Source organism: Oryzias latipes, chromosome 1 (assembly GCF_053564925.1).
Source record: "Oryzias latipes strain Hd-rR chromosome 1, Olatipes_Hd-rR_3.1".
Taxonomy (NCBI): Eukaryota; Metazoa; Chordata; class Actinopteri; order Beloniformes; family Adrianichthyidae; genus Oryzias; species Oryzias latipes.
In genome coordinates, this window is record NC_136237.1 from 24326396 (window position 1) to 24344588 (window position 18193).

At 39.7% G+C, this 18193-nt stretch overlaps 1 protein-coding gene across 4 annotated transcripts in view; it reads right to left on the reverse strand.

Moving 5' to 3' along the window:
* LOC144981229 (coronin-2B-like) overlaps positions 1-18193 on the reverse strand; it is a 43501-nt gene that overhangs the window by 9745 nt on the left and 15563 nt on the right. For 2 of the 4 annotated variants that reach the window (XM_078944526.1, XM_078944531.1), the window contains exons 2-4: positions 5967-6167; positions 1312-1428; positions 961-1110 (exon numbers count right to left, since the gene is read on the reverse strand). In XM_078944526.1, the coding sequence (XP_078800652.1) occupies positions 961-1110; positions 1312-1428; positions 5967-6167 (468 nt within the window). Of the gene's footprint in view, positions 1-960; positions 1111-1311; positions 1429-5966; positions 6168-11741; positions 12031-18193 lie in introns of those variants that run through there. The other 2 variants (XM_078944529.1, XM_078944533.1) reach the window with 2 other exon arrangements.

The window sequence follows — 18193 nt, forward strand, 5'->3', positions numbered from 1 at the left end:
CTACGTTCAGAACGTGCAAATAGGAGCTGAAAGCTAAACCAGTTGATTTGACCGATTATGGACCGTTGGTACGTTGGTAGTGACGTAGTGTCCTTTATCCACACACGGACAGGCCAACCGTTTAAAAGTCTATCATGAATGAGAATCAATCATTGTGGACAGAATTCTGTAACACCAAGTCTTTCATATCTTGGAATAGAGCTGTCTAAGAAAAAGCCTGGAGCAAGATTGAAGAGATTTGTCCCACTTTGACATTTCCTGCCGAGACTCTTCCAACTGGGAATACGTGCGCTAGTATTGGGTAGCGACAGTCCAGTGTGAACACCATCTGCTAAAATTGTGCTCTGGACATGTGCTCAAAGTGTATGGGGCTTAAAGGACACAAAAGATTTGTTTTAAATCAAAAACTGTTAATAGAATTTACCTAGCTGCATGTGTTTGGACACATTTATGTTTAAATAAATGTGTTTAAATGCAGTAAAAGGCAAGAATAATCAATGGTAAGTTTAACGTTTGCTTGGAGTTTTAGATGCATTCAAAGAATAATGTAGCCCCCAGTTTCTTTCTTATTTTCTGTTATCATTCATAGAAACTGCTCCCACACATTGATTGTAAAAACAATGGACAGCTCAACCCCTCCCTTCTCGTGTTCCCAAACAGGAAGTACCATTGCTTCCTGATATGGGCGCCGCCATGTTGAAACTAGTCGATAGTGATTGGTCAGAGTTGCTCTGAGTCACAGTATCTATGGCAACTACTGTCGCCATTCCCATAGATACGATGACTCAGAGCCACTGGTTTCAACATGGCGGCGCCCGTATCAGGAAGCAATGGTGAGGGATTTTGCCTCATTTCTATGAGTGACGTTACCCCCTCCATTGTTTTTACAGTCAATGCTCCACTTGGTGTCAGACGTGGGATGTGTTGGTGCCCCCCTCCCACCCTTCACGCTTGTGTTACCTGGTAGTCGTAGCCTGTGCTGAAGAGGATGTTGTTTGCGGTCGGGTGCCACTCAACAAGGCTGACCCTGCGACTGTGACCCTGCAGGTCCTTCCAGGGCACCGTCAGGTTTTTCATCACGCCATGAGGAGGGATTTCCCACACTTTGACCTGCAGGCCCAAACAAGACACATTTGATGAAAACAAGCTGAGGAGAAAACTCATTTTTTCCTTTTTTTGTTGTTTTGTTTTGTCTGTATTCAGTAGATTGGCCGTGACTAGAGGGTTGGGGTTAACTGGTTTAACTGTTTTTTTTGTGTATTTTTAAGCCACTTTGTATATGTGTGTGCGTGTGTGTGTGTGTGCACACACCGTGGTGTCTTCAGAGCAGGAAGCAATGCAGTAGTCGTTGAATGGATTCCATTTGATATCCAGCACGTTGCCTCTATGACCGGATACTCGAGGGTGATGAGGGTCCAACTTACCCGTCTAAAGTAAAACAAAAAAAAGTTACTCAAAAATGAGCAGCCCTGCAAAAAAAACAAAACATTATCTCACTTACAGTACATTTCTCTGATTTGCATACAGCTTAGATTAAAAATCAAGAGTTTAATGGTCTAAGAATGAAGAAACAGAAAAAAAATACCTTTCAGCACAGCAAATTTTGGTTAAAAAAAGAGTAGAATTTGATGTATTTTGTCAATTAAACTATAACGTATTTCACTTTGTGATGTCTACACCAAATCTGGACCCAATCAGACAAAAATGAACCAAAAAAAATAGTTTTTCAATCCATAATTGTCCAGTTGTGGGGACTCAGCATCTGCTGCTTTAGCTCATCAGCTTTAAAGTTTCATGTGTATGGGTTCCAAACAGGAAGTACCTGCTGGATCCAAGACGCCAAAATCCTATCGACTTCTATTGAGAAACAAACAGCTGTTACTCTGCCATTCTATTTGTCAGAACAACCATTCTTGATCTGATACTATTAATATTTACATGTTCTTAATAATCTTCATCTTTTTTTCATGATACTTTCTCTGCAGTCCAAGTTATAAACTCAGATAAAAGCATGTGGTCTCACGTCGATTAACAGACTCTCCCGCTTTCAAATGGTAGGGGTGTGGCCTTCTAGCAAGATCACTTCTGATTGGTGAGGGGGATTGCCATAGAAATGTTGACTCAGCCCAACTTGGACCAATTACTGACTGTCTGACGTCAACATGGCGGATACATTGATTTCATTGGTTTGGAGTCATTTGGGTGCCGTCACGCTGGCTCAGTCCAGTTCTCATACACCCACCAGAGGTCAGCATGCCTGGCAGCACCAACAGCCAACCTTTAAACCCGACGGTTGGTGTGAACTTTCGGTAAAATCCACTGGATGATCAGAGTTGAGCAGTTGTAGCCAAAACGCTCTGACGATTCATGTCCACGTTTTCACTTTAAACACCAAAGTTCAAGCAGCTGTAGATCAGGAGGTTGTTTTGTTTTTGCAAAGCAATAAAACGCTCATTTATCCAGAAATGTTTTTTGCATTTATGAGCATGAGTGGGGTATGAGGTAAGTGTAGATGAGAGAACAAGCTTCTCTCTGACTGCCAGATGTTTTGTTCTCTCAGACGTTAGCTCCAGCCAGCATTACTCACTTAAATAACATCTCCCTAGGACATTTATCAGAATCTTTGTGGGGCCACATTGTACTTTGAACGAACTATTGATTTCCACTCAAACATTAGAGGAGATTTGTGACGCTTTTTTAAAAATAAGAAACATTCTAAGAGCAGCTCCAGTTGGGAGAGGATGAAGGAATGTGACTGACTAAAGAGGATGTGCTGGTATTTGCAGGCCCGGGCATGCGCTTCCATCTTGCTTGCAGTGCACCAGACCATGACATTAACATCAAACCATTCCAACTGAAAGCAGAATTACACAAAATACTTATGACAAATACCCCACATTTGATCGTCCTATAACAAGGGAAGAGTCAGTTGGGATTTTCTGCCCCAATGAGATGACTAATTACAGACGAACACAACCTGACACACAGGCACACACCTGCAGACCCACAGAATCCAGAACAAGCAGAAAGAAGAAGACGTTCTGCTCTGGTCATGAGCGACACCTCCCCTCAGCAGGGAGCAACAGCATATTTGTGTCCACACAAAGGTGGTCAAGAAGAGGAGCAGGAGCGCCAAAGTTCCACCTCCCCGAGACAAAAAAAAGAGCAGGGGGGGGCTTCAAACCATGAGTTATGTCATTCCTAAGCTCCTATACGCTTTGTGAGCATGCCAGAGAGGGGGGGGGGCACGAACAGCAAGGAGGCAAAGCACTGAGAAGTGTTTGAGATTGATAAATCCTTTTAAATGAAGCGAACAAGTTCACTGTTGATGGGAACAGTAGATGGGATGGCTTGGATGAAAGAGCTGCTGTTGAATCCTGGTGGTGAGGAAGACAAAAGGGAACAATGCACAAAAAGTAAGAGAAACAAAGAAGAACAATAGAAAAGGAAAGATTTGCTCAGACGCAGGTCTTTTATTATCCTAGAGTTTGACTTCAGGCAGAGAAACCAAAACCTCCCACTCCGATCAGTTTTTCGTCTGCCCCTGATCTAAATTGATACCTTTGAGCGTAATTTTTTTTAAATATGCCCTTCATCATGAAAAAAACACCACAAGAACATGTTAAAAACACCAAAAAGGAGAGGGTCTTTAAAAAAATATAGGATTTCTGTCTACAGAGGAACTTTGGATTTTGGCAGACACCTAAACTGTAGTGGTGGCATCAGATTGCTTTATAGTGTTGGAAGCTCCAGCCAAAAAACAAGCGCGCCGTCATACTATGAGGTGCCTTTAACTTCACTCCCTTTAGCAGCTCTTATCGTTTTCTAACCGATCGAACGATGTAGAGCAGAAAGAGAAATTGAAAGTGAGCCACGATTTGTTTTCATTCACATAAATCCATCAGGTGCTGCCTGCTGGCTATCACCGTTCCCTGAAAAATCAGACTTGATGAGTGAGCATTTCCACAAAATAGGAGCTGTGCCCAAACTTGCAAACTCAACTCCATCTCCTTCGTCAAAAAGCAGCAGCTCCACCCGAACTGCTGTGTTTTTCCCACCAAGGCGACCAGCGCTGGATCCAGTGAAAAACCAAAAAGTTTTCTAATCGGTTTGCTAATTCAGGTTAAAAAAAAAAGTGGTATTAGGATTAATTCAATGTAGAAAATAAAATAAATTACAGGTACACCCCTGTTCCTCTTCTTAGGTCTGCAGGTGTCCTAAAATTCATGTCAAGGTTTTCTCATAAAGTTGTTACATGTTAACATTTATCTGACCTCACTTACTGAGTGGCTGCTACATGCCCCTCACTCTCCCCATCTGCCCTGCCCCTGCCACCCTGTTCAGCGCTTTACTTGACACATTTATGATTTTAAAAAAAACTACTTTTTTCAAAATGGCAGCCTTTCTGTTGGTTTTATCTCCATAGCAACCATTTTCTTTTTTTGTCGCTAAGGGTGACGGACAGCTATCCATTTTTAGGAGAATCTGCAAAAGTACATTTTTGGATTTCATGGAAACGAGAGTGTTTTTTTTTTTCAACTCCACCCACATTTCTAATAATTTCATATTGTAGGTTCAGCTTGAGTCAAAGACGACGTGTTACATTTCACAATATTTTGATAAAAATTGTGCGAACAACAGAGAAACGCCACTTTTCCAAGTTCGCCACGATAATGCTGTTTAAAATTGTTAACTTCTAATTCCAACATTTTTTCAAAATTAGCTTCCCAATGATGCTCTGGGAGGCAGGAGGCAATAGATTGATTGATTTTGATTGATTTTGATAAATTGATTGATTGATTTCAAGCATTAATTGAAGTCAATACAATAAAAAATTCACACAGATTTATTAAACTCATTACAGAAATCATGAAAAGCACAGATAAAAAAAAAATAAAACAAATAAAGACACACTTAAGTCACATTTGCTTAATAAAATATAGTGATCAATAGCTGAAGTCCAGGAGATCTTGATTTACAGTAAATTTATTGCTTAAAAAGGAGAGGGAAGAACCGACCTTATATAATCCCACCCCGACTAAGATCATACATTTTATAATTTTGCTGTTTTTGCAATTCTAGGAGGAGTTTAAATCTGTAGCTGGTACTTTTTCTTTTGAAAATTCAAGATGGTGGCCTGTGTGAAATTTGGGAAAAGTTTCCTTTTCTCAAATCAAGTAAAAATGTGAAAATCACCAAATCTGACACTGCCACAAAATGGCTGCCAGCTGTAGATCTTGTGTTCATCCCATAATTATTTTAAAACTTCCTTTGGACAAGCGTGTTTCAGTTTCAGAAGTGAATTGTGAATTGGTTTTTTTTTTTAGCTCCAAGAAATATTAGCGCCGTTCATTATTTTGACAGTTTTGCCCAATGTGATGTCATACTTTCTTTTCTTTCTTGGGGGTTCGGGGGTGGAGGTGGGGTGGGGTGGGGGGTGTGGGGTTGTTCACTAAAAATTCTTTTTCATTGAGCATTTGGGACTTGCACATTTCAGTGAGTTTTTGAGTTTGTGGCGAGGGCAAAATTTTTGTTTAAATTAAGAAGGAAGTATTGTGAAAAACAAAGCGGACCATAAAAACCCACAACCAGGTAAAGCGACCGAATAACCAGACAAACTAGTGGGTTTGGAATCATAAAATTTGAGAACATTGTGCAAGGCCACGAAGAGAATACCTAACAATTATTCCAGTGACTTTTAAAGCTCAGAGGAAATGTCATTTATTTTAATAATCAGTGTGGCAGCGTTCATGGAACAGCATTTCTGTCTGATGGAGGAACATAAATCTGTAACCCGTCTGACCTGCTGGCAGCTCCGTAATGATACGCTTGCCTCTGTGGACAACATGAGCTGCTAAAAGTGTTCTTTGAACACGTCAGAAACAAACTCCACACGAGTATGTCTTTAAAAAAAACTGTCCAAAAAAGGTTTGGCAGTGTGTCTTGCACGGGACGCAGATACTCACATGATGCAGCGAGAACACTAGGAAGGCCCCCCCTCCGCCACATTCAGTGATGACGGCCAGGAAACGAGGGTTGACCGCACAGAAGTTGTTGTCCTGGACGCTGCGTGTGATCGGCACGCCATCGAAGCAGTTCTCTTTGGTCGCAGCTTTACCAAACACGTGTCGAAACTTGGAGCAGCGGTACTGAGGGCGCCATGTCATCTAGAAAAGAGAGGGACCATAGGAGAGGTTGATTGAGGACACTAAAGCATTTTAGTTAATCTAAAACGAGCCAAGGTTAGATCGTAGAAAGCAAAAAAAAAAAAAAAAACCTTTTTAACTACTTTTAAAGTACAAAAACAAGTCTTTTATTTAACTGTAGCCATGTTTTGACACAGGTATACTGATCATTTGTCATACGAGAAAAACTATGTGAAATGAAAAGTGTGTTCACAAATTTACTAAAACACAGATATTTGAACACAAAACCTTAAAAAAACCAATTTATATGATTTCGAAAAAGCTAAATCTTTAAAATAAACAACAACAGTAGAATAGAGGGGGCAATTATCGACTATATGTTGAGGTTTTCCACAAGGATGTGCTTTAGAGACTTTAACTTTTATTTATTTGAAAAATTTGTTGTATTTCTACTACCTCTATCTGGAAATACAGTATTTTCTTTAGTTTCAGTCAAAAATTCTAACAAACTCTTATTTATGTTAGTATTTAATCACTATCACTAAGACATTAGTATCTATTTTACAACAATAATAGTAGTAAAAAGATAGTTAAATTGTTAATTCAAACAAATTCAGACTTTTTAAACAAAATTATTAATTCATGAAACATTCTACAGCCTGACCATGATGTCAACATTAAGGTTTTAACCCAAGTTGTGCTTGAATAATTGCTCATAAAAGTTACTTTTTCGCTTTATATGTGTCATTTAAATAACGTTTAGCTGTTCAAACTGAAGATAAAAAAAAACAAGGAAAGATTTGTCGATCACTTTTTACATTTTCTGTCACAAATACTAACAATTAAGTTGAATCAACAGGATTTAGTTTTATTATTGATGCTTCATCACCATTGAAATCCCATTTAAATAATGAAATCTGTTCATCCTGCAGCAGGTGCATGGCATGCACCTGGTGCTGCACGTGTGTTTACCAATTTCCCTGCCTGTGCAAAGTTTTCCTGCCTCACACGTCCTTGTTAAAAAGCAGCGCTCCATTGACTTTGCACTGGCAGGTGCATCCGGACGAACACAGGGCGTGTCTGAGTAAGTCATGCATGCGCTGGTTCTGCTGAGGTGCAAGAAGTGATTGCGGCACGGACCAGAATTAGGTCAGTCTGCATGTCTCTAACCTTAAATGCAATGCAGGACCTAAAGGAGGCGTGAAGCTTGACTGCAGGTGATGCTGCAGATTAGCCCACGCATGCGCTATATAGACGTCACACAAAGGAAAAGCTTTATTAATAAAATAGTAACAGATGTCTGTCTGGTGGTGAAAAGGGGAAAAAGTATAGTGTGACTGTGTTGATGCAATGGAATAACAAAAACCACCAAAATATCATTTAGGAAGTTGAAAAAAATACAGTTTTAAAAACCTCTATGAGAAATACGTTAGCCCCTCCGTTCTCTTTGAATCCAAAATATTTCATTTTTAATAAGATGATTAAACAATGAGTCTTTATGCTGCTTCTATCCAGCTCAGTTAACCATGGAAATAGAATACATGTACGTTTACAGCATGATCCACAGATTCAGGCCCTCTTTGCCCTGCTTCCCCTCAGCCAGTCGATGCATATGTCATTACTGTGAAGGATAAGTGGCTCACCGGGGTGAGGCCCGACCAGCCAGCACGTCTGCTTCGCTACTCTGCCTTCTTCCTGCGAGGTCATTACTTATGAATTAAGGGTGGAGGAGGCAGACAGGCCACATGTTACAGTAACTGCAGAACCGGACCAAAACAAGAAGCCAGCAGAAGGAAGCAGCAAACAAACAGGCCAGCATGAGGTTCAAACGCCTGAAAAAGGTTTTCTTACATGATTTTACCTTTGTATTTTTTATTGAAACAAATGTTTAATAATTAAATGTATCACTAATGTGGCTGAATGAAATGAACAGGTGGAGGGGATGACTGCATCCTTACACCTCCACTTCTCCAGTTCTGCCCTGAAGCCATCACACACCGAGCCTCATGTGGAATGTTTCCACGTCTGACGGGGAGCTTTGAACACCCTGGCTGCCCTGCCTGCAGCTTTTGAAGGAAGTTAAGGGTGAAGCAGCACGTTCAAAGCCACTTTGCTAAATCTGATGAGGAGAAAGGAAAAATTATCATTTGCCTTTCCATGAAACTAAACTCTACTTAACTCTATTTCAACCAGGTGGCTCATGCAGCGTATTTTCAACATTGCAAATAAGCTCTTTTTCAAACAGCATTTTTCCATCTAAATCACAACTATTTGAATAAAGAAATGCTCAGAAATGCAATTTTGAGCTTGATTTTCTTTATAAATGTCCTCCATTATCAGAAAAATGCCTCAAGAACATGTTAAACATGTTCAGGTTGAACCTGCTGTATGGAGCGCCTTAAAATAAAGTACATCTAATTGTTTTAAAGCTTTATCTTTAGGCAATATTTCAAACAAGGGGCTCAAACAAAACAAATAATCACTAAAAGACTAAACGTGACTGTGAGACACACGCTGCTGCAGCCCATCTGGGCTGCTATAATCAGCGCTCGTGTATCGCAGAGCTTTACAAGACCAAACACAGAAGATCCCAGGTCAACAACTAAGACATCTTGTCAAATCTAAAGCAGGTTGTAATCAGGCCACCAGCAGCTTCCATTCAGCTGTGTTTTACGTCTGGGTAACATGTGGAAATGGCACACAAAACAGCGCTCCAGCTATTTTTATACCTCGTTCTTGCTGATCAAAAGACATGCAGACGTTCACTGACAGCAGAAAATTGCCTTATTCTCAGAGGACTTCTTTGATGGGCCTGAAGTCTGGCACAAAGAAGATGCAGTGGATCTATGCTGAAGACAGAGAGCTGTATCAATGCTTAAAAACGCAGATGGGGCCTTAAACAAAAGAAAAACTGATTTGAACTGATACGTTTCCTTCAGGCAGCCTGAAATGCCACATAACTCACACACAACCACACCTCTTTTTCACTGCCCTAGCCTTTGAGCTGGGGGTGGAGGGGGGGTGACAAAGTTCAACGTTTTGGTGCAAAGACAAGAAGTGGTCAAAAGTGCAGTTTTTTTGCTCAAAATCTGCTCCTCCAAAGTGCGCATCAATACATTATCAGTGTCTTCTGTGAACCGGATGACTGCAGGATGACCTCATCACATCAGACCGCGTCTGAAAGCCGTCAATCACCAGCACAAGGGCCGGCCTTCTCAAACAACACGCCTAATGTTTTGTAAACGCTGGGGGCAGAATCCAACATGATGAGCGCAAACGCACGCTGTGTCTGCCGCTCAGAGCCGATATCATGCCCACATGACAGCTTACAACCTCTGTCGTGTAATAGGATAAAAGCAACTGTGGTAATCCAGGAGCGGCTTCATCACACACCTGAGTTAGTATGAAAGGACAAGACAGGATAAGTCTGTGACAGCATTTGCCTGGAGGAACACATCTTCACGCTGCCGTTCACAAAACCCACTCAAGAATGTCCACCCAAACTAGCTCTCCCACACGCTTCAGATTATCGTGGTTTTTCTTTGGCTCTTGCGTCAGTGTTTGTACAATCAGATCTGCGGACAAACAATAACGCTTTATAGAAGGAGGCAGTATAAATCCATGACAAGACAAAAGTAGGTAATGATTAACAATCGCAGACGTTTGGGTGAGCAGGGTGTGGATGGTCTGACCTCGGAAGGACAAAAAAAGACTTTTTTTTGTTTTTCTTAATCTTTTTTTCCGAAAAACACACACACTGCGCCTTATTCTCCAGAGTGTTTTATATATGGATTAATTCTGGTTGTGCTAATCAATGTCAAGACATTTTGAGAGGAACACGGCGCTCTGTCTAAATGTGTAGTTGGGTGTTGTTGTGAATACGCTAACGTGGCTAATGGGTAGCGGTGTCGGACTGTGTTTTTTTAGGTGTTACCAACAAGGTTGGGAGTTAGCGTAGTCACAATCAAATTTGTCTTAGCGGTATCAGTCTGGTTTTTTGCTTGTTTCAAACAGAGTTGGGAGTTACAGGTATTTGTGAATGCGCTAACGTGGCTAACGTGTAGCGTGTTCCAGTTAATAAAGTCTGACTGACAGACTTTTCTGTAACTCTTCTGTCTCTAATGTGCCTTATACGTGACATAAATTTGAAAATAAGACTATTCATTGATGGTGCGCCTTATAATCCAGTGCGCCATATACATAAAATTAGTAAAATACGATATTTCAATTGGGTTATTTTTTTCTAGATATATATAGACTCATTATTGTAGCGTTTTGCTTAATTTGTTGAATTTTGAGAGTACGTTTAAAAGAACACGCGCACACACACCCACCCACACACACACACACACACACACACACACACACACACACACACACACACACTTCCTGTAAAGTTTGTAACTCTGCCGTTGCTGTTTTCTGGTTAAACCAAAGTTCAGCTAGACACTGGAGGGGTGCAGTATTTGAAAAACCAATGCTGTTTCTTTAAACGTCTAGAAGAAAAGAAGAGATGTTATTTCCTCCTCGAAGTCTTGATAAAGATTAATGAAGGTGTGGTTAACAGCAAGTCGACTCACTGCTCAGAAGGTACTGAGGTTGGTAAACATTTCTGTGCTCTACAAAAGATTTGGGGGGCTGCACCCTGCGGAGCAGCTCATGCAGACTTTCACCAACTTTATCAGCTGACATTAAAAAAAAGAATCAGTAGTGTTACTACTTACAGTACTAGGTCTAGGTCTCAGCTTAAAAAAAAATACAATCCAACATGAGGGGTACATGCTTGGTATAAAAAACAGTTTCAGAGCACAAACAAAATCTAAAATGATATCTGATCATTTTGAGACACTTGTTGTGAGAAAACATCTGAGCAGCAGAAATGTTCTTCGCCATCTAACTGACACACGATAAAAAGCAAATACTTCAGGACATCCCATCAGCAAGACAGGATTCTTAACCGTTTCCATTAGTTCTCCAGTGGAGAGCTTCCTCATTTTACATCCATTATCTGTTAAAGGACATCATGCAGTAAAGCCTTAAGATCGTAGATGCTGTTTACACTCAAAGAGTGTTAATGTAAGCCAACACATTGTCTGTTGAAATATCTTCACACATCAGCTGAAAATGTGCTTTCGTTGTTTTTTCTTTCTTACCGTTGCTTGTCCATTTTTAAATGTTCCTCACCTTTGCCATTAGAGGCCAGGTTTAAATGTCTGAATGTGTCAGACTGCAGTGTAAAGCCTAAACCGTGTCAAATTTAATCAGAAATTCTGCTTTTAAGAGGTGAAAGGCGCTATACGAAGGTAGAAATGATTCAACCGAGGTGTTGGATTGTGTCAAATAATTTTGTAATCAGTTTTAAGTCTTTGCCAAATGACCATGTCTGTTTAAACATATATGCAAACTTTGCCAACCAGATGGTATGAAGGAAGACTTTGGTTTCATCTTGTTCAAGCCTGCCTCAGTCACACATGCTCTTCAAACTGCAATTGTTCAGTTAGCACTCACACCAGCGTAACACAACAATCCCAGAAATGGAAGAGATCAAAACACAAAAGATACTTTCCACTCAGCAGAAGTTTCGGCAGCGCTCACCTTGTTTAGTGAGTTGTCAGCGATAGGAGGAGCAGCAGCAGGTCCCTGTGCAATAATAAAGTTACCCTTTAGTAGTGAGCCAATGAAGAAAAAGAAAAAAGAAATCCCGGTTTGTGTTGTTTGATGTGAAGCAAACGGATAATTCTTGTCCCTTGCCCAGCAAAGATATCCGGTCCAAAACCAATCAGAGTGAAAAGTCGTCTTCTTTGGCGTGCATTTGACCAGATGAGGCGGTGAGCGTGTGCGGCATTAATCTTAGTGCTTGTGTGAACAGGCAGAGGGAGTGTGCAGGAGTATATACACTCCCAGAGAGGGAGGTGAGGGGAGAGGAGAGGAGGAGGGGGAAGAGAAGGGGGAGGAGCACCAGGTAACAACACTCCACCTCTCGCTCCAAGTTGTGCTCAATCAAGACTTTATGTTGAAAAAAAAAAGACAGGAAGAGAAAAAAGAAACTGCTGACGCTCCTTTTGAACACGGTTGCATAAAAAAACATTCCTTCCCTGATGAGTGCTATTCCTGCTTGTTGAGTCACAAAATCCTATTTTTTTCAAGTACTTTTAGGAAAAACAAGCAGAAATGAAATATTTCAAAAATATTGCACAACACAGAAGACAACACTTTGGCAGTGCAGCATAAAAGCTGTCCAAAAAAAGGAGACGAAAAAGTTTGATGTTACATCTGTTGGAAGGCAAAAATAGCAAACTATAAATAAATTGTGAAATGTTTCAGATTTAAAAAAGGATTTATAAAAACACAAAATGCTGGGACATAATGTTTAAAATGAAAACCTTCAAATATAATAATACCAAGATAATTTAGTAATAAATAAAATGTGTAATTCATTAGTAGTATTAAAGTAAAAGTTGTTTCAGATTTTGGATTCCATTATGGACAAAGCATGCCACAGCTTTATTTCTGACAAAGAAATGATATGGAGGGATATGAGTGCTGGAAGTGTCAAGATTTCTAGGTATGTATTTAGACTTGTATTACTCATCTTCTTAATCTTGCCACAACAGATGTTTCTTTGCGTTGTTTATTTGTACTTCTTCCGTGGTTTTAACGTGGTTCATTCGTGATACATCTGTGAAAATTTCACCTAAAGTCAACAACTTTTCTCCCTTTTTCCATGTATATTCACATATGATATGTGTAATATGTGCAAAATGTATGTAGTGGCTGTGTGACTAAAAGAGCAAAAATATTTTTTTTATGAATATAGAAGTCTATTAGCTTTGTCTAAATTAAAAAAGGTGTGTTCTTTTTTTAGAATGCTGACAGACTTTATAAAACTTGGTAAGCTCACACGCATGTTTATCCCTGATTAATTTAATCAGGCCCCTAAAATGACTCTAGGTGCATTGTTGTGCAGAGGCAGATGTTCACCAGGCCTCAGCTGAAACCAGGGCAGAATGGAGACTTACATAATGACACACATTAGCTGTAGTGGCTACAGCTAACAGGTCAATACGAGGGGTAAAGCTGGGAGCTGACAGCCGGCCTTCACATGCTCAATCAAGGGTGCAAAGAGAGGCTGATCAATCAGTGTTCCTGCACAAACGTGACCTCCTGCACGCCAGCTTTAAAAAGAACTCAGCTTCCCCCTTTCTCCATGAAAACCCACAACTTTACTTGTTTTATAAAATCAATTGAAAAGTCTGTGAGGAAAAGCTACTTTCCCTAAATTACAGCAGCCTGTAAAGGTAAAAAAATGTGAGTTTGTTAGCATATAACACTATTAATATTTTTTTTTCTAAATGTCAGACCTTACAACAAAACAATTCTTATATTTATGGTTCAGACATTTAAAAAAAATAAATTTAAATAAGCGTCTGACTGACATCTATCATGCTAGCTTTGAAAATGTTCATGTTAGCTAGACTGACACAATGTGCTAAACCAACCACTAAACCTCATAAAAGAAACTAGAAAAACAGAAAAATACATTAGATTAATAATGTTTTTTCATTTTTACCATCTTTGTGAATTTCTAAACATTTTATCTCCAGAGGTTTAAACAGAAATAAAGGGAAAATGCAGCCAAAAAAATTAGCTCTAATATTAGAGCTAAATATTGAAAGATTTGAGTTTTTTTTAGGTGTATATGTATGTATGTATATAATACAATTTTACAATATGGTGAGAAAAGGCTATATTTAAAAAAAAACTAGGCAAAAGAGAAAAAGCAAACACATGAAAGTCCGAGCAATAGACAAGACACACAGCTCCCCAAAAAACACAGCAAAGTCCAACGGTCGGCTAATGTCTCTGAGATAAGAGACAGAGCACATACACACGGGGAAGCTGATGGCTTGTCAAAAGCTGGAATTTGACTTTAAGATTCTTCCAAATTGTTTTAACCAGCGAAAAAGCCCCCATCGCAAATCGTTACATGGATGGTCAACCTCTTTTAGCCACCATCTAAATGCTAAATGTTTATTCATGTCTATGAAAAAGCAACATTGAATTAATCTCTAACATTTTGTCAAAAGTTCTGTTCACCACATTTTGTACATCTCCAAGGCTACAGCACCTCACCTAATCAACAAAACATGATCAACAATTGCTGTGAGTTTCTGCACCGCCTCTCCTCCCCTATGAATGACTTACAATTAAACGTTTTGCTGAGTGACTAAATGGAAATGTGCACGGTCCAAACTGTGGGGAGTGATTTGCCAGCCTCAACGTCCATCTACACTCTTATCAGAGCAAAAATAAAACAGAGATTCATGACACGTCATACTAATTAGTTCTTAAGGTTTGACAATGGCAGCACAGAGAAGACAATACCAGTTTTGTGTTTGTCTGTGAATGCTCCAAAGAACCCAAAAAGTGTGTGACTCTTCTCTCTAATCACAGATCGGCTGCAGGATAATAGCTGGGCGCAGTGAGAAAATAGGTCAAAGTCTTTGACTCTTCAGAGGCACAATGACCTTCTACCCTTCATGGTGTTTTATAGCTGATTAGAGTTGGCTGTGTTTTGACTGAAAGACACCTGGGGTTAGTACAGAGCACAACTCAGAGTGTCATCTTGGTACTCTCCCAAAGGGGACCAGGTTTAGGCTTTTATTTTGTTAAGACATTTTTTGTTTTGTTTTGTTTTTCCCACAGACTTTATATTATGAAATGACAACCAACTGAGCAAATAATGCCCTCCCATTCAACACGCCCAACCGCAGAGGTGCAGTTCACAACTGAAAGAGTCATCTGAAGCTAGAAAAGGTCCAGTGTACATAGAAACCTTTATTGAAAAGACTGATTCACAAAAAGCCATGCTGTACTTTATTTGGTCTTGTTGAGTTTTGTTTATTTGCATATTGTTGATTTGCATATTGCCTTTAGGTTCTGGTGTCATTGCGTTTCTGTGCAAATGAGGAGGCACACCTGCAAGGACGCAAACGCTGAAACACAATCACTGCAGAAGGAATGGTAGAAGAGTGTGGAGCAAAAGACGATTTAGACCCCTTTTAGGCCCCCCTTAGATCTCAGTTTAGCACCACTACAGATTAAAGTCACACAGACTTGTTAGATGGCATCATTTCAAAAGATTTAATAATTTAGTGCTGATAAGTGCTACCTGGAAACTATAGTGAAACTGCCATTTGTTTTACCTTTCCCTTCTTCTTCTTTTCCTTTGGGCTTTTACCTGCAGAGTTCGCCACAGCGAATCAGCTTCCTCCATCTGACCCCGTCTTCTGCATCCTCCACTCTAACACCGGCGACTTTCACGTCTTTGTTCACTGCATCCAGAAACCCCCTCTTTTGTTTCTTCTGGACTTCTTGCCTGGCAGCTCTAGACTCAGCATCCTTCTACCAATATATTCACTGTCTCTCCTCTGGACATGTCTGAACCATCTCAGTCTGGCCTCTCTGACTTTATCTCCAAAGTCCCTAACAGTCCCTCTGATGTCCTCATTCCTGACCCTGTCCATCCTGGTCACTCCCAGCATCTTCATCTCTTCTACCTCCAGCTCTGCTTCCTGTCTTTTCCTCAGTGTTGCTGTCTTTAGGCCGAACAACATGGCTCCTCTCACCACAGTTTTGGATACCTTTCCTTCCATTCTAGCAGGAACTCTTCTATCACACACCTGACACTTTTCTCCACCCATTCCAACCTACCTAGACTTGCTTCTTCACTCCTTTGTACACTCTACATTACTCTGAACTGTTGACCCTATATACTTCAAATCCTCTACCTATTTATCCTCACTCGTCCACTTGGGTCCCTCTCATTCACACACATGTACTCCATCTTGCTGCGGCTCACCCTCATTTCTCTCCTTTCCAGGGCAAACCTCCACCTCTCTAGCTTCTCCCCCACCTGCTCTCGCTACAAATCACAATATCATCTGCAAACATCATCCCAAATAATTTAATCCGAGTATAAATGCAGTCATTCAACTTTTTTTTTTTTATCACTGGCCTATAGAACATTTACATAGCAGGAGTGTCGGACTTCAGGCCTGGATGGCCGGCACCCTGCTGTTTTTTTTCTTCAGAAACCATTCCCTACCTGCTGCTGCTGATTACCTGGATCAGGTGTGTTTTTCCAATAAGAAGCTACAGTGGCAGCAGGTTAGTTTAGTTGAAAAACATATGGGCCGCTGGCTCTCCAGGCCACCTGTTCCAACCACAGACATTCAGCGGGTTCTTTAAATTATTAAGAGGACAAACTCAGTCCTTTTATTTCTTCTAATTCAGTTGCTAAGAGAATCATCAAAGTAATACAAAAACATGGATGTGGCAGGTGAGAATACAAGAGGGTTGAAAAAAGTAGTTTAGAACATAAATAATAGTATATTTTATGGAAGCTGAGAGAAGCCATGGAAAACAAACCATTGTTGTTCTAAGATAAAAAAGTTTATAAAATGTCATCTCAAGGTCAGAGCTGTTTATTCTAAAAAAAAAAAGCTGAATACAGTGATCCCTTGCTAAAACGCGGTTTACTTTTCACGGTTTCGCTACTTCACGGATTTGCATCATGCATTGTGTTCTGCATTCTGATTGGCTAAAAAGTCACTCTGCTTCTTCTCTACCCGTGCGTCAATAACGTTGCAGTTTAATATTTACACGTACGTAAAACAGCTTGCCAAATTTACAACACGTACGTGCAAATTCCTTTGCAATTTCGAGTTTCTCCAAAACCCATAGAAAAAAGAGCGACAACAACTGCCTATCACTATGTTCTTCTCCCGAACAAACACAGCTGCACCGCGGGCTTCAAAGGGAGAAAACACTGCAGAGCGGAGTCATGATGCAGCAGCACAGTCTGAAGAGCAGTGAAATACACCTGAGTCACTATTTGTCCCACTGCACTTTGTATTTTATTCATAATCATTTTATATTTTCTCCCGTTTAATCCAATTAGTCGGGTCGCGGTGGGCGGGGCTAATCTCCGTGATTTGAAGCCTTCTGTTCACATTGATGATTAAAATTATTATTTGACAGTACAGTACAGAAGGTATTTGTTGAAAAAAACGTTTCTAAAGTACTTTTATTTGTGAAACAAATACTTGAGCCTGTAAAATGGTCTGTTCTTTCTTTTCAATGTATAATAGAGTATTTAATTGTATAATAATTGTAAAAAAAAATAGAGGTTTCTACTTCACGGATTTTGCCTGTCTTTTCGGAACGTAACCCCCGCGAAAAACAAGGGTTTACTGTACCGTAATTTATCTTATTATCTTGAATGAGTTTGTTTCCTCAAGATAAAAAAAAATAAGTTGACTGGTAATAATACTTAGATTTAATCTTTACTTGCCATTGTTTTAAATAAATGAAACAATAAAAATAATTTAACAGAGAGTGCAGTGCACATGTCATGATGACAAACAAATGTTTTCTCTGTATAAATTCCAGTTAAATGAGCCATTACTTAAAGACCCACTCGGATGAAAATAGTGTTTTTAAACATGTTCTTGTAGCATTTTTTTCATGATTGACTACATGTATAAAGAAAATGAAGCTTAAAATTGCATTTCTGAGTATTTCTTCATTCAATTTGTTGTGAATCAGGAGTAGATGAAAAGATGCATTTTTAAAAAGATTGTATTTGTGATATAGGTAAATAGGTTCAGTACGCCACAAGCTTCTTGCTTCGCACTGAGACGGGAGGGAAAGGGAGGGGGGGCCTAACTCTCACCCCAGCTCGTCATATATGGACACATAGGTCAGGACCCCCCTCCACATCATATATTGATGCAAACTCTTTGTTTTTTGAAATATTGTTCTTATTAAATGACTTCTTCTGCCTTAATAACAACAACAACAATACTAATAATAAAAATAAAAGAAAAAAAATATTTTTCTTTTTTCTCGTATAGTCTGAAGTTAGCACTTGATGAGTTGCTTTTATTTAAAATAGCCTGCATTTTTGTTGGTATATGAAACAGAAATTAAAGTAAAATATGATTAGTTGGGGTGAGAACATGTTAAATCAGAAGGAAGTTTCT